The sequence below is a fragment of the Apium graveolens genome, chromosome 10 (assembly GCF_009905375.1).
Source record: "Apium graveolens cultivar Ventura chromosome 10, ASM990537v1, whole genome shotgun sequence".
Classification (NCBI taxonomy): Eukaryota; Viridiplantae; Streptophyta; class Magnoliopsida; order Apiales; family Apiaceae; genus Apium; species Apium graveolens.
In genome coordinates, this window is record NC_133656.1 from 96242568 (window position 1) to 96264945 (window position 22378).

The following is a 22378-nucleotide window of genomic DNA, read 5'->3' on the forward strand; positions in this document are numbered from 1 at the left end:
GAGGGAGGGAGAGTTGGTAATTGATACGAGAGAAAGGCCGGAATAATTGGGTAATTGGGGGATGGTCGACCTAATTGAGGGTTTTAGGGGGAGATTGGGTGAATTTTGAAATAAGTCGGGTTTTGGGGGGAATACCGGGGAGGGAAGCGGAATTAGGGAAAAAATTTAGTTAAAATGTTAAATAAAATATTTTAAATATAATATTTAATTAAAAATATTATTTAGAAGAAAAAATTAAAAGGAATATTATTTTTAGTTGAATTATATTATATAATTGAAACAAGATTAATAAGCTGACCTAGTTAAAATGACATTAATCTATAAAATTGATTTTAAAACAATTAAATTTAATTTTCTTACAAAAAAATGTTAAAATTAGTAAAGGTGAAAAAATGACATAGGTGGGTCTAAATATTATCCCTTTTTGATATTACTAATTGTAATGATTACCAAATATTATTTATCAAATCGAACTGTATATAATTAATCGAATCAATTGATGGTTAATTGGTACAATGTGCTTTGAACTTATATGGTATTGATGAATAACATGTGCATATACTAATCAAGATTTAAATATATCGCGTAAATAGATACACAATATTTTCACAATTTGACAATACTTACATGGTGTATTAATATTGCTTATACAGTATGTCACGATTTCACATCACAGTTCACTAACCATGTCATATATTCACAATATCATAAAACATGTCTAACTTATCCGCTAAAATATATAATTAGAGTAGAATATTTCTACATTATACTTTTTCATTGAATAGGTACCATTCGTAATTTATATGTTGGAGTAAATATTGGTCAATGTCAAAAAATTGATTTCTGCAAAAAAAGGTCAAAAATTGATAATTTATCCACTATCATTGTATAATAACACGTCAAACAACGATTTTCCCGATAGACAACGATTTATGCGTATATAATTGTTGTACTAGGGGTAGCCATACAACATTCCAGCAACTTATTTGTCCTAAACTGTTGTACAAAGAACATGATTACAATGGTTTTTATTGTTACTTTTAAACTGTTGTGTTTAAAAATGAAGCAAAACTACAATATTGTTTAATTTTAAGAACCATTATTTTGGAATTAACAAAGATTTATATACATATTCAACGATCAAATATTATGATTTCAAATTTTGATAATATGTGCTAAACATTGTGTAATAAGTTATCAGACAATAGTTTCTCGGATAGACAACGACTCACAAAACATTTTGGTGACTAACTTTTTAAAACTCATTGTAAAAAGAATATAAGTAAATGGTCTATTATTACTGTTAAACCGTTGTGTAGTTAAAATTAATATTTAACCAAGCAAAATTATGATATTATTTAATTTTACGAACCATTATTTCAGAATTAACGAGTTTTAACAAATATTTATAAATAAATATTTAGCGAACTACAAAAAAAAATTAATATCATGATATTAATAGAATTTAAAAATATTTATTTTGAAATAACGAACTTTTACTATTGTATATATATATCTAATGAACTATATTAGAAAATTAACGAGTTTTAGTGAACCAATATTACTTAATTATCGACCTCTAAAAAACTAATTAACGAGTTTTAATGAGCCAATATTACTTAATAATCGAACTCTAAAAAACTAAGTAACGAGTTTTAATGAGTCAATGTTACTTCTTCGTTTAATAAAAGCAAGGAAATTAAGGGGTCATTTGGCAAATCTGAATCATAAGTTTCTGAATCATTAAAATTTCTGAATGATGTATAATCTGAATTCTGAATAAATAATACTGTTTGATAAGAATTTACTGAAATATCTTAATGCTATATTTATTTTTTTACACTAAAAAGTATATAATTATATCTCAAAGTACTTTAAATATTCTATTTGAATGAAATTTCCATTAATACAAGAATGCTTTAGAAATAAAATACATTATTTAAGAAAAACTAATTAAAAAAACCCCATCAGTACGTTGGAGTAATGTTTAAAAGACTACATATTAAAAATCTACTGAAATTTTAAAGCAATCTGATCCCTCAAATTATTCATGTAGTGTGTTCCCTGTAAACTCGAGAGTGGTTCATTTTCTGGTTCATTGAATTGTTTTTCATTTTCATCTTCGTCAGCATTCATGTCGCATTGGTCAAACAATTCGTCTTCTAATTTCCCCATCCTAATAAAGTTGTGGACGGCAAAACATGCAATGACAATATCTCTTTGTGTCGAGAAAGTGTAAGGAGCCATCTGCTTCAATATTGGAAATCTTGCTTTCAGCACACCATATGTACGTTCTATAACATTTCTCAACTGAGCATGAGCATGATTAAATTTTTCCTCCTTACTTAAAGCACGTCTTCTACGAAAATCACCTAACCAATATGTTGTATTACAGTATGGAGTTAAAAACCCACGAGTGTTTGCATATGCAGCATCACAGAGATAATATTTATCTGCAAAACATATACATTAATATATGTGCACAGTTATTAAAGAAGAATAATAATGCAAACTCTACACATACTTGGAGGTGGAACAGGAAAGCCAGAATCCACGTCCGATACAACTTCCTTTAGTATTCTGGAATCGTGTGCTACTCCTTCCCATCCAGCCCAAACAAATATAAATATCATATTAAAATCACAAATTCCTAAAATGTTTTGATAGCATTCCCCTCTTCCTCTTCCTCTATAACAAGCTTGCTGACCAACTGGAACAACTGCATGGATAAGTGTGCCATCCAATGCGCCTATTGCCCCCTATAATATAATACATATATATACACACACACATATATACACACACACATTATTGAATTAGATATGCCACATTTTATAATTAAAATTTTATACAAAATTATATAAGCACTAACCGGAAATATTTTTAGAAGTTCTCTCTGTCTTTTTGAAACATTATTATTTTAGTCAAGTGTGGCGGGTGTAATGACTTCTTTGGCAAATTCCATCATTCCATTTAATACCTCGTGAAAATACTTATGCAAAGTCTGCGTAGAATGTTGAAATCGATTTTTTACCTTTATAAATCGATCATTATGACTGATAACATGCAAGAATATAGCAATTTTTTCCTCTACTGTTGCATGCCGACTATCTTGAACCCAACGTTGTTGCTTAAAATGGTTACAAAGTTGTATGTATGCAATTTGAGAAAGCCGCATCATATCTTTACATTGTGTGTTAGAACCATGTAACAGTTCTTGTGTGTAAGCATGTCCGCCCAAAGCTGAAGTGTTGTCTCTCATTCTTGGTATATTTCTTGTATGAAATCTTTTCAAATAACAATATATAATCATGAGGCATAAAAGTTGATTCTCGATCTCCATTAATATCCTATACAAAGAAAATACTTTCATGATCAATATATAACACAAGCAAATAAAATAAAGCAAATTTATTTAAAATCAGTAATGCCAAAATCCAATAAAATCAAATAAGCCAAATTCAAAATCAAAAAACCATGAACTATCTTTACTAATAGAGGTCTGACCAACAAAAAGAACACTAAACATTAAATCCTAATTTCTTTGAAACCATTTTCACCCAGGTTTCAATTTCATTTTCGTCTAGCAGCATCCACTGTCTCCTATAAGTTGCACTTTCACAAAATATTCCTAGAGCCATATGGTGTAAATTATTTGTTGTTCCCCAACCAAGTTTGTTCAACTTCTCTTTACACTCTTGAAGAGATGGTCCGCTGTTATTTTGAACCATAATATCGAGTGCACTGATCATCTTATCTTCAAGCTGTGAATTTTTAGAACTTTTAGATGAAGTTTTAGCTTTTTTCGTTGGTTTTTCCCCTTCGGCAAATAAGTTTGGAACATTGGCATGTGATCCAGGAACTTCAGAGTTACGAGGTGAATCAGTGTGAGATTTATTAGAAAATTCTTCGGTGTCAAAAGTCTCTAGGTCATCAGATAAATCTATAGTCCTATTCTTTTTAGAGCTTGGTCCCCATCCACTGACACCCGTAGCAGCAGCCCCGTCATAAAGATTCTTGCACAAGTCTGGATATAACAATGGTGCATTCCTTAAAGTACCCACATATGTATTAGCCTGCACACATAATATTATCAACTAAATTAAATGGTTTTAAATTAAATGGTTAATTTTAGTTGATCTAGTATTATTATAAAAACCTGAGAGTGCTGTGTCCATTCTGCATCAGTGAAGTTGAATTTGTTGGTTGTAGGATCATAATGATTCCCTGTCTTTGATTTGAGTAGGCACCAAGCACTATATCTGAACTTCAGGTAATCATATCGATTTCGCATTTGTCTAGGGGTAACTTCAAAGTTATGTTTATTCTTGAGTATTTCTCCCACTTTGATCCAAGACTATGGCTGCAAACTAGTACCTTGTCTACCGTTAATTGTAACTTCATAAATACATGCTTCAAGAAAAGTTTTGTTTAGAAATTCATCTTTCCAGCATGTTCTATTCTTTTTTTGAGTTTGAGTTTCAATAACAGTAGATTGAGTTTAAGGATCAACGACTTCATCCATACCTAAATAAAAATAGGGATAATAGTATTATAGACAGAGGAATAATGATTAAACCATTGTTCCTCGTAACAGTCAGACATGTAGTATGTACTCTGAAAATGAGAAAATCACACTTTGACAGTGCGATCCAAATATATCCTACAGAGTACTAAGATAAACAAAAGAAACTTCTCTGAAGACTAAACTTTAAATTTATGTCCATACAGAATTCAAAATCTACTAATGAGTATCAATAAAGAAATTATTATATAACCATCACAACATTATTTATTTAACATAAAGCTTAGCAACAGTTACAAAATCGATAACCCAGGTACATACAAAATAATATTTTGGTGCAAGGCTTGGTGTTGGACAATATTATCTACAAATTGTAGTTACCCTACGCACCTCTCAAGTGCTAATCTAATGGGATATTTTGTTACTAATTGTCTTATCATGTCTATCAAAGCTACATACATTTTTTTATTATTCAAACATAAGCATTTATTTTGCAAACAGGAAAATAGCAGAGAGACTTGGTGCAGCAGCTAGTGGGGGGTGTTTTGAGATTGTAACAACAATGAATGATTGTTAATTTTAAGCATCACAACATATAATGACATCTTTGTTTCTTGTGCATGCTAATATATAAAGAATTATAACATATGATAAATAGATAGAACAGGATATGATCATGCAGCAAAAAGAATAGCAAAAAGAATAGATGATAAAAAATAAAGAAAATAGTATAATCATGCAGCTTATGACATGTTGATGCACACATGATTTAACTCAGAAAAGATCTTACATGTTGTAAATATATAATACAAGAAAGAAAGGATTGTACCTGCTGGTTTTTTTGTTCTTGGCGCCGTAGATGTTAGGTGTACATATAAAAGAGAGCAATATATATATATATGTCACCTGTGTCTTAGCGCTTCAGCGTCTTTTTTTTTATTTTAACGATTAAGATATTTTTTAATCATTTAGATATTAAAAAAAATGTCCAAACAATCTTAAGCGTTAAGAAAAGCAAATTAAGAAGGATTAAGAAGGGTTAAGAAGAAAACAAATGACCCCTAAATGCTCAGTTGAATCTTTGTCGGAACTCCATCTCCATTTCTTTGGCCCTAAAATGAGCACCCTAAACGAAAAGAACAAAAGAGGAGGAGCGTTGGAGAAAACGAAAAGAAATAAGAAAATATTAATAATAATTATTATTATTATTATTGCAATAAACATATTAAAATAAAATTTAATACTATATCTTAATTGATGTTAGTTGCTTTAAACAAAATAAAATTAAATTTAGGCCCAAATCCAAAAATCCACTCTAACCCTAATATCTCGTACGCAGCACATACAAACAGTATATACACACAAGTTTAAAACAGAGACAAATATTGGTTCAGAAAAAACAAACCCTTATTACAACAACAATGGCAGAAGCTACTTACAAAGAAACATCATGTGAACCAGAAAGCTCAAACCCCAAAGCAAGAAAAGACACAATATGTGAAGGGTGTAAAGAAAAGGCTTCAAAGTACAAGTGCCCAGGTTGCTCCATACGTTCTTGTAGCCTCCCTTGTGTTAAAGCTCATAAGCAATCTACTGGCTGTACTGGCAAAAAACCACTGGCCCAGATCATTCCTTTGTCTAAATTTGATGATAATCTTCTCATTTCTGGTATTCAATCTTGCATTCTTTATGTTTTCTTTTGTTTTTTGATTAGTCTTTTTGGTAATTGGAGCTGGGTGTTTGTTAATTTTGATGTTTTGGTTGTGGGTTTTGAGTGAAGTTTGAATCTTTTTGGGTGTATTGGTTTAAATTGTGATTTCCAAGAATGGGGGTTTTGTGGGTTTTCGAGGTATTGTGAAGAACTTGAGCTGTGCTAATTGTATTTTACTGTCTGTATTAAAGTTTTGAACTTTTTGGTAATAGTATTGTTGATAGTTGATACTGGCCATTGTTCTTGTTTCTTAAAAAAATTAAGCAAGCTATGCATAAGAGATAAGTTTATTGTTTTCTGATGAGGAAGTAGTTTTGATTGCATTGGGTGAAGATTCAAACTATTTCGCTTGTTCGGAATTACATATATATTTGCTAATTAAAAATAGGGCAAAAAAACGAGTGACAGTCTAGTGACAAACCATAGTTAACTTGCATTGATTTTTTTAAAACGTTGAAAAAGCATATGCTGGATGATCCAGTTCGTTCAACTAGGTTGTTCTCACAGTTGCAAAGCTCATATAAATGAGGCAGCTGCCTTTTTCTCTTTTTCTAGAAAATCTTTGTGGAATAGTGTTTAATGTCAATGTAATATATATCGTGTTATTATAAGTTTCAAGGTTTGGCCTCTAATGATGATAGATTGACTCCATAGATTCTGTCATTCTGATGTTAGAGGCCTGCAACTTTAGCTACTATTCATCTATATGAGTATGAAATAACTACCTGGATAGTATAAAAGATAAAATTTACTTATTTTGATGGAGATTGGTAGTACAAAGTTTATCAGAACCACGCATACGCTAAGCTCTACTTATCACTTCTCTAAATGGTTCCTATGTTCTTTTGGTTAATAGCTTGATGTGTAAGAGAGATGGTTAATTAACATGGTATTCCCAATATTCTCATAATTATTTTGGACAGTGTAGGGTAGATTATGCCCCAGAAGTGGGATTCTAGTAATCCACCCTTACCCAAAACGGGCTTTCGGGTTGTGGGGTGGGGGAAGGGTTAAAGATATAAGCCTGCCTCTTAAGACCTTCAGGATTCAGGAAAGCTTATAACTTAATACTTCACATTTCTCGTTTCTACACAAATTCATAGATTTCATGAATTATTTGGTCTCCAATATTACTGCTAGAGCTAGCATCACTGGAGATAATTAACTGAAGACTTGGATGTGGCTTCTGGTTTTCTTTTAAACAAGATAGTATATACTAATCAATGGACATTGGCAGTTGGTACTGGTGCAACACTTAATTCAAAGAAGATGGAACCTTTTTTTGAAATTTTGAACAAAAATATGTTTAATGAAATCTATTTGAATGAGTGGATGCTTCATATCTCATTCAATTTTTAAGTCATCCTATATGTTAAGGACTGGTGCAACACTTAATTCAAAGAAGATGGAACCTTTTTTTGAAATTTTGAACAAAAATATGTTTAATGAAATCTATTTGAATGAGTGGATGCTTCATATCTCATTCAATTTTTAAGTCATCCTATATGTTAAGGATATTCGAGTACTATTTGATCTTTTGTAGCTCGTAAAATACATAAATTTAATACTCGAATGTAAATGTTATACAGTTAATAAGTTCTAGTGATTTTAGTGTTGTAAATCTGTTACTCCTTTCTAGATTATAATTTGCTAGAGGATGTGAAGAGAGTCGCTGACTCTGCTCAAAGAAAGAGAGCTAAGCTTTGCGGAGATGGTGAAAATAGACTTCCTCATCCTCATCCTCATAAATTTCTTAGAAAAGCTGCAGCAAGCCGGAGGACTAAAATCATTTTTCACCCAACTGGAATGTCGAAGAGGCAAATGAATCAATCTTTTTATGACTGCAGGTACTTCTATAATTAGCATCTATATTTGAATGAATTAAATTGAAGATGCAATCTACAATTCCGCATAATGGAGGCCGTCTATGGAGGTGGTAAACCTTCTGTTAATATTGTTTATACCAGAATTCTTGCATTGTACAGATTAGTTACATTAGGAATCAGGAACTACACTTACTCAGGTCCATGATTGGTTTGTAGTGCACGTGTAAATCCTGTACTACCTTAAAGTTATGTTTTTTTGTGTGGAATTTAATGATCCTTGACTATTGGTATATTTGTTCTAATTTTCTACTAGGTTTCATCCTTGCGTTTTCTCACAGGTTGACTACCTAGGGAGGGCTAGATGGTGATCTAAACTTTTACGATTAAAAATAAAATAATGTATGCATTGATAAAATGATTGCAGATTATAATAATCCAGGAGTTATAGTCCTTGCGAACATAGCCCAGGGGCATATGTATGCAGGGCTTGTTTTTTTTTGTTATGTTATGAGTTAAAGGGCACTAGCTTCACCTGGGAAATATTTCCTTGAAAAGTAGATTTACTAAAAGGTATTGTGTGTTCACTGAAGGCAACTAGGTACCGTTGAGTAGTTAAAAGGAAAGTGTTTTATCTTGAAGTACAAATTATGTATATGAGGTGATGTCTCTTGTTTTATGGTGTGAAACAAAAACTCATAGCATTTCAAGACTTCAGTTCGTCATTTCCTGGAAGACCCTATCTGTATAAGGAATAATCATTAAACAATCAAAGTACATTTTTATCAAGGGAGCCTTATATTTCTATGGCCTAAGTGATACATGGAACTTTAACAATATAACTCATTTGACCAATGTGAGATTGTTTAAGATGCTTAATAATATATAATTTTTTTATTTACTGACTACTTCCAGCTTTTTCAGAATTTTGTGTACATAATATGCATAATAATAAGACAAAATATTTTATATCCCTTCCACATTTGAGTTTCGTTTATGTTTAAGATCCCTACTTTATGTATTTTGTGCTATAACAACTCGGGCTGTGCTTCCGTATTTGTCTTTTTTTGAACCTAATCTATGAGGATGAAGGATATTATAGTTTCTGAATTCTGATGAGAATATCTTATTTCTGAATTGATTACCAGGAAGAAGGCTATCTCATGGACAATTGAATGGAGGTTTCATTCTACAGATGTTGTACTACATGACCACGGGTAGGCATCAATATAGAACTGTACTTGACATATCTTTGTTTTGTCTCGGGCCCTTTATGTGTCTAATCCGTCCGTGAACTTGTGCTGGGCATATATTGTGTTGTTTGAGCATAGATGTCTGTCAATATAAATAGTTTAAACTTCGAATTATGATTTAAGTTTTTAAAGACTTCTATCAGAGATCATTGATTCACTTATCTCTTCTTTTCAAATATGTAATGTTTCCAATTTCTGGCACTAAATTAAATCTCATTACACATCTCCATGTGCTTAAAATCTACCACTCTGATTTCATGCAAATGTTGTTTTTCAAGAGTGGATGAGAATACAAGCCTCTCTTCAGTTATTATGAATCATCTTCAACCTGGCCCTTGGAATCACCGGTTGAAACGATTCTGCGAGGAACCACTGCAGTCCCTCAAATTCTTTGTCCGGAAATTTGCAAAGGTATTTATTCAGAGTTACATTTTTTCATGTTTTGTTTTAAATGTTCCTGCTTGAAATTTAATTTGAATGGAAACTTCAGTTATCATGAATTAAATCTGAAATGCTAATATCCTTTCTCTGATTTGGGTTCTGGATGTATTTGATTGCAATTAGTAGTTTGGTACTCTGTGTGTCATATGCTTTCTCTGGAATCCGTGTGCTTTTATCTAAATCGGGGTTTCAATTTTTGGGGTTTTTATCTCAGTCCTCAATATAATTTTTGGATAATCTTATTTCAGTTTTTGACTTTTGTTTGTTTTCAAAATTTAATTTGAAATGCTTGGCTCAGTTTTGTCAAAGAAGGAAATGAAAATATTACATGTAAATGAATTCATGTAATTTTATATGTTCGTAAGAAAAGTCAACAAAATAACACGGGTGTATCAGTCATCTCCGGTTTATTCAAGAAGGGGCGGTGTCTCCTACATTTGATTTTGTTTTAGGTAAATCTTCTGCTCTGCCTATAAATTCTATTGTTGTGGTCTTTTTAGTTGGTTCAGGTCTAAAAGTAAAAGTTTGTTGGATCTAAATATGCTTACTGTATGATTTGAAATCCAGAGTCAGTGTTAGAAATTGGAATGAGCTTTGAAGTTAACTGTAAATCTTAGCCTGTTGGGCTATTCCTATCATTTCTAGAAGTAGATAACACATTTGGTTTCAACTGTTGCAGCTCATGACCATCTCATAGCCTCATATTGTATTCAGACGAATGGCACTAATGATAAATATTGGTAGATCTATTCAGTCGATGCATTTTGTAAGGTTGTTTAGATTACTCAAGTACCACAGATTTTGGACCTGGCCTTTTTAATAGTAATTAGAGGAACTGTCGAATCGAGTATATATTCGTGGGGGTTAAATATATTAAAAATGTTACTCTCACACCCAAAATCACATTTGGCCTTCAAAGTGATAACAGTCCAAGGGGACCAAATGTGCTTTTAAGATGGCACAAGCCGTCCAGGTCATGGTTTAAGAAACTGGAAGGAGTTTTAAAATTTGGCTTTTGCTATTTCTGGCCAGTGTTTTGTTTCTGAATGACTTAATCTTTTTACGCAAAATCTATTTATACAAACAGCAAAAAGGATAACGGCTTTGATAACTCCCTGAACATCTTTTTCTCTTGTTTATAAAATTTCTTACTTGGAAAAAAAAATATCTACCAGACAACCTAGCACGAAGCTTCTTTTGTTAGTATTAGACTAAGATTGACAAATTGGTCAATATATAACAACCAGCGCCCAATCTAACCCCCCCCCCCCCCACCCAAAAAAAAAAGAATCTGGTTTAAGCATTTTATAAACCCTTCAAATAATAAAACCTGAATTTGTAAAGTGTGCAAATCTGGTTTGGCCCAACCCAGTCGTGCCCCAAAGTGATGGAGACTCATACTAAAATGACCGAAATGGATCTAACTAAAGTTGACCCAATCCCAAGCTGACCTTAGCCACCTGTTTTGCCACCTCTGATATTAGAGTGTGAAACCTGTAATATATCCAGAGTACAGCAAGTAGATTGCAAATACTTTGGTAGGGGAGATGTAATTTTTTGATTAATTCATTTCTCAATTTGACAATTAAACCTTCTCAATGTTTAATGACATGTTTTGGATTTTTATTGGACTGAACAAGTTATTGCTTGATCAGACTTTTGCCAAAGGCTTTCTGTTTTTCAAGATGGTTGTTGGCATGTGTTGTACTCAAAATTTCCAACCACTTTTATGCTTTTGGTTCTCTGTTATGTATAGTTTTGTTCGTGTTTTCTCATGCATTTCTCATTTCCTTTGAAAATAATAATATCTTGTCACAGTTTTGAGAGTACTCAACTTTATTAATAATGTAGTCATTGTTTTTTATATGTAGGGTTCAAAGTCACCTTTTCTCGAGTTGGATATAGATGCACCAATACGTCAGCAGTTGGCCAATTTAGTTATCATTGAGTATCCTGTTATTCATGTTTTCCTTCCCTGGCACCATTATGATTTTGCAGTTATCAAAGCTGCAATTCGTCATAAACTTGATCCGAAGAAATCAATAGAAAATCGGGAACAGAGTCCAAAAGGGGTGCCCTTCAAGGAGGAGGAAATCAAGGATGAAAATGACCCCAAGGTTCTCGATCTAATGAATTATGGAAAGAAAAATTTTGTTGACAAATTCTCCCATCAACCTACAGGAACTGAAGAACAAGTAATAGACAAGAAAGACAGCTTATGTGCAACAGCAAGTGAAAAAGTGATAAAGATTAATATTTGCTCTGTCAAGGCTGAGGACGAGCAATTAGACTTCAGCATCAATTCTACAGTAGCAGATCTATTGGAAAAGATGGACTTTGATTTTGAGCAAGAGTTGATAGATTCATACTCGGATCTGATTTCAGAGTCAAATCTTGACGAAGTTTTTGATCTTGATGGGGTGTTACTGACTGAAAAAAATGATCAGCTGCCAATTGAGGAATTGGAGGAAGGAGAAATATCTGGATAGGGGGTAATTGATACTTACATCTGCAGAGGTGTAGCCTTGTGTTTTTTTACAGTTTCCAAGTTGAGTGGACTTCTGTCTGTTTGCAAAACTTTCCCTACTTCTCCTTGTTGGTCAGTATGAAGCTCCAACAGGCCTCGAAATTTATGAATCGAGGACAAAACAACAGAGACGGGATTTTTATCGTTATATGTTTTTTTACTGGTGTAACCGGGATGTAGCAATTGCACGCTCATCATGTTTACAGGTGTGCGATGACATGTAAGCTTATTCTATTGGTCCTAAAACATCAGTTTTTTTTCCGAACAGGCTATAGGTGATCAAAAATCTTGCAACTGCTACAGTTTTGTCTTGTAGTTTTGTATACCAATTCGGTCGAAGATGGAATCCAAATATCTACTCTTGAGACTAACATTCACCTGCTTTATGCAGCATCAGGTGTATTTTATGTCTAGGACAGTGTCTCTTGTTTTGAATCGAGATATGATTCTTATCTGCGTTTCTGAAACCTTCGTAATTTAAAATAAACAAGTCTTTGGCATTACATTTTTCTTGGATTAACTGTGCCATAGGCCTAGTATATTAATAGTGGTAGATAAGACATATCTTCTTCATGAAAGTATGGTTATATAACCAGCTTAATGTTTAAAGTTTACATGGCAAGCACATTGATTTCAAGCAACTGTCCAGACTTCAGTTACTTGCAAGTCATGTTTTATGCTACAATCGTCATACATGTGTAAAACCGGATAGTTTGTGGTAGACTCGCCTTTTGCATGTATTTTGGTCATGTAACCGGTAAGTTGCATGATTTCACTCTCGAAATGTAGAATAATAATCACTTTTGATTATTAAGACTTCAAGAGCATATAGAGAGACTCTCTGAAGACAAGGGCTCATCTATGAAGGCTTCTTGTTAATAACTGAGATAGTTGCAAAAAATGTGGCTTTAAAATTAGTAATTTTTGAGAATCATGTAGCATACTTGATACTTGTAGCTTTAAGCTTTGCCTCCCTGGTTTCAACAGTTGCTACATTTCATCTCATTTTTTACTTTCCATTACTGATTTTAAATTTCATTTTTTTTTATCAACAGAATATTTCGTCTGTATTTCTATAGCTTTAGTGCTTCACCATATCAAGGTACAAGTATCACCGGCGGACCAAAAGATATGTGGGGCTGTGTTCAAAACTAGGCCATGAATTTGTACTGCTACGTAGTTAAAATTAAATAATTTTTACATGTTCAAAGAGATTATGAAAAGATATCGTAAAGTAAACTATAAATATAAAATTTATAAAATTTTCTTCCGTATAACACGGCCCGAGTATGTCCTGTATAATGAAAACACACAATAATGAGGAAGGGTGGCAGGACTTGGTGAGAAGCTCCTGAGCCAAGAAATGGGAAAAAAGGCACAAGTTTTAGTGGACGGACAAAGTGTAGCCACAAACCCTAGGAATGTCCCTGTTTACACTTTCCCATAAATAAATGTAATGAAAAATGAATAACATGGGATGCTGAATTAAGGGGGATGGCAAGCTGAATAAATATATATATATATATAATATAAATTATAAATGCACATGGCAAGGGGGACATTACTCACATGTGCTTTCTTTCTTTTTTTTCTTGGTTCCTCAGTTCATTGCACTCTTTTCTTCCAACTTCTCCTTATCCACATTCAGATCTCTACCCCCCATTACTCTCATCATATAGATAATTATGTCAATATTATTAGCAATATATGTGGGTGCAGTTTTGTCTATTCATCTCAATTTGATCCGAAAATTAAAAAAGTGCTCAACAAATATTATCTCTCCAAGAAATGATGATGACATTTTGGACTAAACCCAATATATACAGAAGATTCGATGGTGTCAACAAAAACACAAAATTGAATTATGATGGTGACATTGTAAACAAATTCAACATAAAATTAACTATTTACACTCTCCATGTTGGACAAATATGATTGAGAGAGTAGTGGGATGCCCAGTAACGTAAGACCCATATTACATGCATGGCCCATTACACATTAAGGCCACCAATGTATGCTACATGATTAGCATTTAATGTGAACTAATTAACATTTTATAGATGTTCACAAATGAGGATACAGATGGGTTTAAGATAATTTACTTTAATTACCAAAAACTGCAGTCAATTGTAGATTTTATAATTATGTAAGGTAAGATAAGGAATTTTTTGGAAATTGAGACAGAGATTGCTATAAAACTGAGAGAGATTGCTATAAAAATATATTTTTGTGTTGAGTTTAGATCGCAGTGATTAAGCGTCACATGGTTGATTTTAATCTTCATGTGATGTACTGAGAGCCTCTAAATGCGAAGGTACATGATATGGAAAATGGATCTAACTAGCAGATGAATGATGAAGTTTTGATTAGTTAAACAACTGAAAATTTAGCATGTTAAAAGAGGGGCTTATGAAAGTTATGATACTATAATCACCATAAATCTCCTAATAACAATTCCTAAATCAATATATCATCATTATCGTGCCCAATAATACCACCTATGGCATTATTTGGGGAGGGTATAAAATACGCAGCCTTACTCTTATTTCAAAATATGGAGAGACCGTTTTCTCAAAAGACCTCCCACTGTGTGTACAAATATGTGTGTCCTAAATAAAAAATAAAAAATAATGATATATAAAAGTAAATAAAATTAAGTGAAACAATACCTCCGCCCATATTTTCTTCACATGACTTACGTATTTCGTAAAAAATCATCGGCCGAAAATAGTTGTTGTAGCCCCCAAACTCATTTCACCACTACATCTCGCTCCAAATTCAATCTTTCCTCACATGTGATACCCAAACAAGTATTTTCCGTAATCATATATATATATATATATATGTCTTTCTTTAAAAGAGAACTCTCTTATATAGAGAACCTTTGAGAAATCTTGATTCTCTTATAAAATTTCATCAAATTCGTTACTAATTAAAATAATAATTATATTTAAATATAATAAAACGTTTAACATTTGAAATTTGAAAAAAATAATTAATTTTAAATTTGATTCTACCGTGTAATAATTTTGGATAAGTGTGATTTTACTGTGATTCTAAACCACTTTAAACTATTTCATCAAATTTTAATGATTTTTTAAATAAAAGAATTGTGTAACTTCGTTTTTAATTTGGCAATTAAATTTTTTAAATATATATGATGAAAAATAAAATAAATTATGTAATTACATTTTTCAAATAAAGGTTCTCTACGAGAAAAAACTCTCCATGGATTACAACCTATATAAATATATATATATAGAGAGGGGTCTAATCAGGAGCCAACGTGGGTTGGGCGGTGGAGGCAGCCAACCCACCGCAATGAAATATTGCGGGAGGAGATAATATTACAATGTGGGCCTCCGCAATGTTTCATTGTTTGGCCGGCACACAGATTTTAATGCCTCAACCGCCCCTCTCTTTAGCTTTTAATGCCCATTTTAGCTTTAAAAATCACTCTTTTTATAATTAAATATAATTTACTATTATGAATAGCTTATATTAATATTCCACTTAATTTTTTTAATAATAATATTAATATATAGTTTAATTACTTTATTCAAAAATAATATTAATATTTTTTAATAAGAAATATTAATATTATTTATTAAAAGTATAAGAATAATATTAATATTCAACAATAATTAATTTTTTAAAATATGTTAACATTAAAATATAAGTAAAAGTAAGATTTTAATATTATAATATACCTCATTTACTTTATTAATATTAATAACTGTTTAATACTTTAAATTATTCTTTTTATTTTATTTTTTTTGTAGTTTTGAAATATTAAATATTTTTAATAATATTAAATATGAATATCTTAAGATTTTAATATTAAATACTAATTTAATAATAAATCATACTCATCATATAATAACTTCATTGCGGCTGCCGTAATGAAAGATTGCGGTGGTAGATTCATGTTTATTCGATATAATATTTAACATTATTAATATTTTCAAATATTCAAATATTTTCATTTATTATTAAAAATATTGAATAATTAAAATATTTAAATATTAAAATATTTTCATTTATTATTATAATATTTATTATTAAATATTTCAATATATTAATTTCATTTTAGTATTTCAATATATTTTAAAATATTAAAATAATAATCATTTAATATAATATTTAATAATATTATAAAAATATTTTATAGTATTTTTTAATATACAATCTTTAATCATAAATATTAAGAATAATATCTTATTAAATTAATATTTATGTAGATAAAAAAATATTGATAAATGAATTAATATAGAAAAATGGGAAAAAGGGAAATGAAGTATGTGGGTTACTGCAGTAGTGGATCCTTATCCTATTATAATTGCGGATAGGGACCCATATATATATATGGTAAAGTTATAGGAAGACTTATTTATCAAGAGAACAAGAGACAATAACGACAATTCATATTAACTCGCAACTAGAATATTTTTGGAAGAGTGAAAAGAAGAGGCGGAAAAATATTGATATTAACTCGCAAAAACGCACATTTTTTTGGAAAATAAAAAAGGGGGTTTTAAAAAATACCATGTCCATAAAGAGTCTTGCAAGAATATTATTTTTGTTTAAAAAAATTGTAAAAATACATTTTTATTTATAAAATCACGATTTTTCTGCAAACTCGAAGAGTTTTTGCAACTTTATATAATTTTAAATATAATAAAAAAAATTAGATATAATTTAATGTATATCTGGTTGATTTAAATTGTAACATATTTTTGTAAATATTTTTATAATAAAAAAATATTTTTTTTTAGAAAAACTTAATAATTTTTGTAATTTCTCAAATAAGAAAGACATATTCAGTTTATTAACTTAAAGTAAAACAATTTAAACGAGTGGCAGTAGAAAAATCAAGCCTAGTTGCCGGAACTCAACTGATTCTCGGTCAACAACCCAAATATTGACCAACATTTTATTTCACCAAGTGACAACTAACAAATGCTTATCCTCAAATTTATTAAGAAGTATATCTTGAGTCTAAACGGTTAGCAACTTTTCAATTATAATCATATAATTGCTCCTATATTTAATTATAAATTTTAGGCCCGAATAATTAGTAGTTATTACGTTAATCACTCTTCTTAATTCATTTTAATTGTACAGGAAACTCAGTTGACAAGAAATTCAGTAACAAGCTTGCTCTTTCACATGCAAACACATATAATACCAAATATAAATTATTTTAAATCTACATAAAATGTCATACACCAAATAATTATGAATTATACATCAAACCACAGCAACCTAATATGTTTCTCAGCATTTTTACAATAATCCCTGACCAAACGAAATAAGGCCATGATTTTGCACTATGAGTATTGTACAGGTATACAAGCTAAATGTCAACCAACCCAATATTAATATACTAGATAATATTATTTTTGTAATCCGTACACCTAACTTGCTACCTAAAAAATTATGCAAGAAATGATTAATGTACTGCTTATATTTTTTTTTTAGCCTGGTTGGCTTGTTTAGATATTATGAGAAAAATTGAGCAAGCTTGTTCGGCCTTTTTGCTCCGTTTACTCTCCTTCTTATTTTAGTTAACTGGGTTGCAGTTTCATACTATTTAATACTAGTATTAATATGAAAGGAATAGTTTGTAAAAAAAATAAAATAAAGGAAGAGCTACTTTCAAAAATGTATGCAATTATGTTTGCGGGAAATAAAGAATTGGTATATATTATATTTGGTTTCTTTATCACATAGCTTTCAAATTATAAAAAAAGAATTGATAATTATGTGGTTGAATTGTTTTTGAAGTTGGGTGGGATGAAACTTTTGTTGATCGCTAATATTCGGAAACATCTAATAAAATATGTGATCTGCGAATCTCCATAGTAATCACGAGACCCTTTACTTGTGAATTGGTTGTACATGCTTTTACGTAAACTATCTGTACAGTACTTCTTTAAAATTTAAAAGTATAAATCTATAATCAGTGAATTTTAATAAATTTCTTCAATACATTATAATAAACAAAACTATCACGGGAAAACTATTCAAAGTAATAATATTTTTACACGCTGACAAATGAGGTCTGGCAATTAGTGACTCGTGAGAGCATGTTTTGACTATTTTTTAACTCATATATTAGTTTGCAGTTTTTATATATATATAACCAAACACACCTGGTTTGTGACAAAATTCATGTGATAAATTTAAAATGATTTATAGGTTTAACTCCGCCGTTGTAAACACCAAAGATAGTATGGAATAGAGAAACGGACGGAAAAGAAAGGCAAACGAAATGATAATCGGTTAAAAAATACAAACATACGTGACAATTTAATAGGATAATTAATGATAAAAAAAAGCTTCGAGAATAGATTAGGCGGCTCGCGGCCAGGGGGTCTTTGAGTTTTGTAACAATATTATAGAGACAACTTTGAGAGCTTCCTACCAGTTGTTGCGCGGATTGGAGATCGGAGATAGAAACTGTAAATTTTGATTTTAAAATAATATAATTTTTTACTTGTAATTTGTAGGGTTGTCAAACGGATTATCCGCATCCGCAATCATCGGATTCGAATACGAATAATATCCGCTTTATTTCGGATAAGAATAATATCTGTTTTTTTTTCGGATACGAATGCGGATATTTCGGACGGATATTGAATTTTTTGATTTTTTTTGTTGCCCCACCATTTTGACGATGATTATAGAACATTTTGTATGATTAAATATAAATAATATATTTATATATGTATAAAGTATGTGTACAATTATATAAAATTTGTATAAAAGTATTATTTAATACATTTAACACAGATTATTAACTAAAAAAAATAAATTTGAAATTATATATAATTATATATTTATATAATTTAAATATCATATATATATTTATTTCCGGATTCGAATATTCCGAATTCGGATACGGATAATATCCGTTTTTCTTCGGATACGAATAATATCCGTTTTTTCTCGGATACGGATGCGGATTATATAATTATATTGAGTACTATTTCATCACTAATTTTTAACGTCTTGTCCGATTTGAATTATGTGTAATCGATCGGGTTTAAAAATGATTTTTTTTTCAATTTTTTTTTAAAATTATACCGAGAAAAGACCAAACATAAATTTTTTATACTTATTTTTAAAAAATTATTGACATTTTTTTAGTAATGATATGTGATTTTTAATTAAAACTTATTTCTTATTATTTTGTCAAAAATTATCAATACGCAATTTATATTGAACTTTATTATTTTAAGTGTGTTATTAATTTATTAATATTATTATATAGTTTTGTTTTTTATTAGTATATAATTATATATGATATAAAATATTATTAAAAAATGATACCTAATTAGGTATCTGAATATTCATTATGAGTATTTTCCAAATTTTGATTACTCATTTTTCGGAATAAAATTAAGTTGAAACGAATTTCAATTTTTACAAACTTGCTTTTCAGTGATCGCACGTGATTAAAATTTTTACAAATTTTTTTTTTCACCAATACTTCATTTTTATTGAAATAATCCATTACATGAGGATAATTAATATCAACGTTGGCAAATATATTTATAAATATATGTATAAAAAAGTTAAAAATTATATATATATATTAATAAAATAATAAATTATTAATAATTGATTATTAATATTTTATTTAATTAATAATTATTTTCGATCCTAAACATATTAATTTATCAAGATTTAGCTGTATATTTTAAATTCAGAATCTAAATTCTAAATTTCTTATTTAGAATCTTAAAATTTTCTTTTTTTAATATAAAAATAAAAAATTATTTTAAACATGTTTTTTGTATTCATATAGTCGTCAATTCAAAGTTTCATGAAACAATTGGCGAAATGATATTCTTGAAAAAACTTCTCGAAATAAAGTGTTCGGATGAAATTTCTCGAAACAGATAATTAAATTCTTAGATAATCTTCCTGCAAAAAAGTTTTTGAAAAAAATTCCGGTAAATAATTTTTCAAAAAAGATTACTTTGAAAATTTTCACGAAATATTTTGTTTGGATAATTTTTTCAGAAAATAATTTTTCCATGAAGTTTCTCGGAGGTTTTCTGAAATATTTTTCTTGAAAAAATTTGTGCTCTTCCCGAAATTATTTGTCGGAAACAAATTTCCCAAAAAAAATTATTTGAAAAGAAATTCTTAAAAAATTTAATAAACTTTTTTGTTGAAATAATATGTTTTTTGCTTTTATTCAAAATGTAATTTTAATGTATGTTGTTTAACCGTGTTGAATTTGAACAAATTTGAAATACAATTTTTGGATACTTCTCTAACGATAAAATTAAAGATTTAAATGAAATTCATATTTCTAAAGCGGGCATTAAAGAATTTACAAAAACCTTTTACTGTTTTAATTTTAAGTTTTGATGGAAATTCAAAATACAGAAACAGGTGGAAATAAAAAGTCATGAAGTAAACAAGGGTGTCAACTTGCTAAACCTGGGAAAAAGGGTTTCTCGATTGGGAAGTCACAGTCAGCCACATCAAAATTTGAAAGCCAACTAAGACAACGCCGCCAAGCTGGCAAGACTGAAGAGATACTGGTGCGTGGGACCTGGCACAAAACCCAACACTCCAGACTGTCTATATATTGTAAAGTAGGCTAGCTCAATAGGGGGGTGCTATAAAGACCCAATTATAAAATGAGGAGATTACAGGCTGGCATACCACTAAACTACACGTCTCGTTCTTAGTGATGCGAGACTTTGTCCCCATCATCCCCCCGAGCCTCTTCTTGCTTGTACGACTCTCCCATTTTACTACTTTCTTTTTCTCGGGGTGTATACATTAATTTAATATCAATTTACTCTTTCTCACTCTCTTTTTTTTATATAACGAAAGGCTTTCGTACAAATTCTCCTAACGTATTTTAATATAATTGGATTGAATAGTTAGTTATTTTAAATTGTGTATAAAAATTAAAATGTATCATCACACAGAGAGAATATCTTGTATGATCCTATATTTAATATCAATTTAAAATTAGTCGAGGGGTGTATAATTTAGTCAAGACACTAAATTATAAGAAAAAAATATATTAAACTAATTCCAACTACAAGAATTTCGAGCTCCAATATCTTATTTATTCGTAATCGCTAATAGCTATGGCCGCAACATGCTGCCGAAAATATAGAATCATGAAGTTTGATGATTTTTTTAAACATTTTTTACTTCACTGTTTGGGAGGCATAATATCATTAATTATTATTTTTGTTCTCCCTCTTTTTCAATTTTCGGTTTTGTTATAATATATTCACGTATACATAATTTTATAAATTTAACTTATTTAGATTGATTTTTACTTTTTAATTATGATGGATTTTTATATTCATGCTATCTATTTGAATTAAAATAAATTAAAATTCTAAATTTTACTCTGTAGTGGGAGACTAAAGGATTCGATTTTTTGCTTATACAGGTAACTTTTTTTTTACGGGAGTTTTGAACAGGTAACTAGCCGAGTAGTTTATTGGAAGTCTCTATTCCAAATGTTTGATTTAAAGCAGGCAAAGTATCTAATAAGCCTGCCATTTAAAGATCGACAATGGAAAATCATGTACTGTAGTTGAATCTATCCACTTATTATTTCCCTGCTAAAAATTATCAATTATTTATGTAACCAAAAATTTATATAATATTTACTTCAATTTATTTTTATAAATTTAGATATCTTTCTGAAAATTACTTTATACATATGAAACAAGTAACATTCAACAAATGAAAATTAAATTAATTTTTACAATTAATTTTAATTGTATAAACACATTTCAAAATTAGGATAATTAATTCATGCGTTCTTGAACTTTGGGTATGTCCCACCACCAACTTTTAACTTACTTATAACTTATAATTCCGTAATAACCTATTGACAAGTGTTTGTCGACCCAATTTATAATTCAAATTTATTATTTTTGAGCCGATAAAATGCATGTTAGTAAAAACATATTTTTTCTTAACTTATTTTGATTTTTAGTTTTTTTTATTAACTTTAATTTTAAAATATATTTTTTTGAAAGTTAATATAGTTTAAATTCACAAATAAGTTAATTATATTTTTAAAATAATTTATTTTAGTTCATT

General features: G+C 29.9%; 3 protein-coding genes across 3 annotated transcripts; 1 reads left to right on the forward strand and 2 right to left on the reverse strand.

Moving 5' to 3' along the window:
* Positions 1 to 2010: 2010 nt before the first annotated feature.
* LOC141690772 (uncharacterized) lies at positions 2011 to 2941 on the reverse strand. The gene is made up of 2 exons (XM_074495541.1): positions 2525 to 2941; positions 2011 to 2453 (listed from the first exon to the last, which is right to left on the reverse strand). The coding sequence occupies exons 1-2, from the start codon at positions 2631 to 2633 to the stop codon at positions 2011 to 2013; spliced, it is 552 nt and encodes a 183-aa protein (XP_074351642.1). The 5' UTR covers positions 2634 to 2941.
* A 567-nt stretch (positions 2942 to 3508) lies between these two features.
* Positions 3509 to 4476, reverse strand: LOC141689610 (uncharacterized). Its single transcript, XM_074493959.1, has 2 exons — positions 4160 to 4476; positions 3509 to 4076 (listed from the first exon to the last, which is right to left on the reverse strand). Exons 1-2 carry the CDS (start codon positions 4292 to 4294, stop codon positions 3522 to 3524), a joined length of 690 nt encoding a protein of 229 aa, XP_074350060.1. The 5' UTR covers positions 4295 to 4476; the 3' UTR covers positions 3509 to 3521.
* A 1395-nt stretch (positions 4477 to 5871) lies between these two features.
* On the forward strand, positions 5872 to 12651 carry LOC141693141 (putative box C/D snoRNA protein SPCC613.07). The gene is made up of 5 exons (XM_074498153.1): positions 5872 to 6193; positions 7876 to 8083; positions 9208 to 9276; positions 9591 to 9723; positions 11625 to 12651. The coding sequence occupies exons 1-5, from the start codon at positions 5947 to 5949 to the stop codon at positions 12240 to 12242; spliced, it is 1275 nt and encodes a 424-aa protein (XP_074354254.1). The 5' UTR covers positions 5872 to 5946; the 3' UTR covers positions 12243 to 12651.
* The last annotated feature ends 9727 nt before the right edge of the window (positions 12652 to 22378 follow it).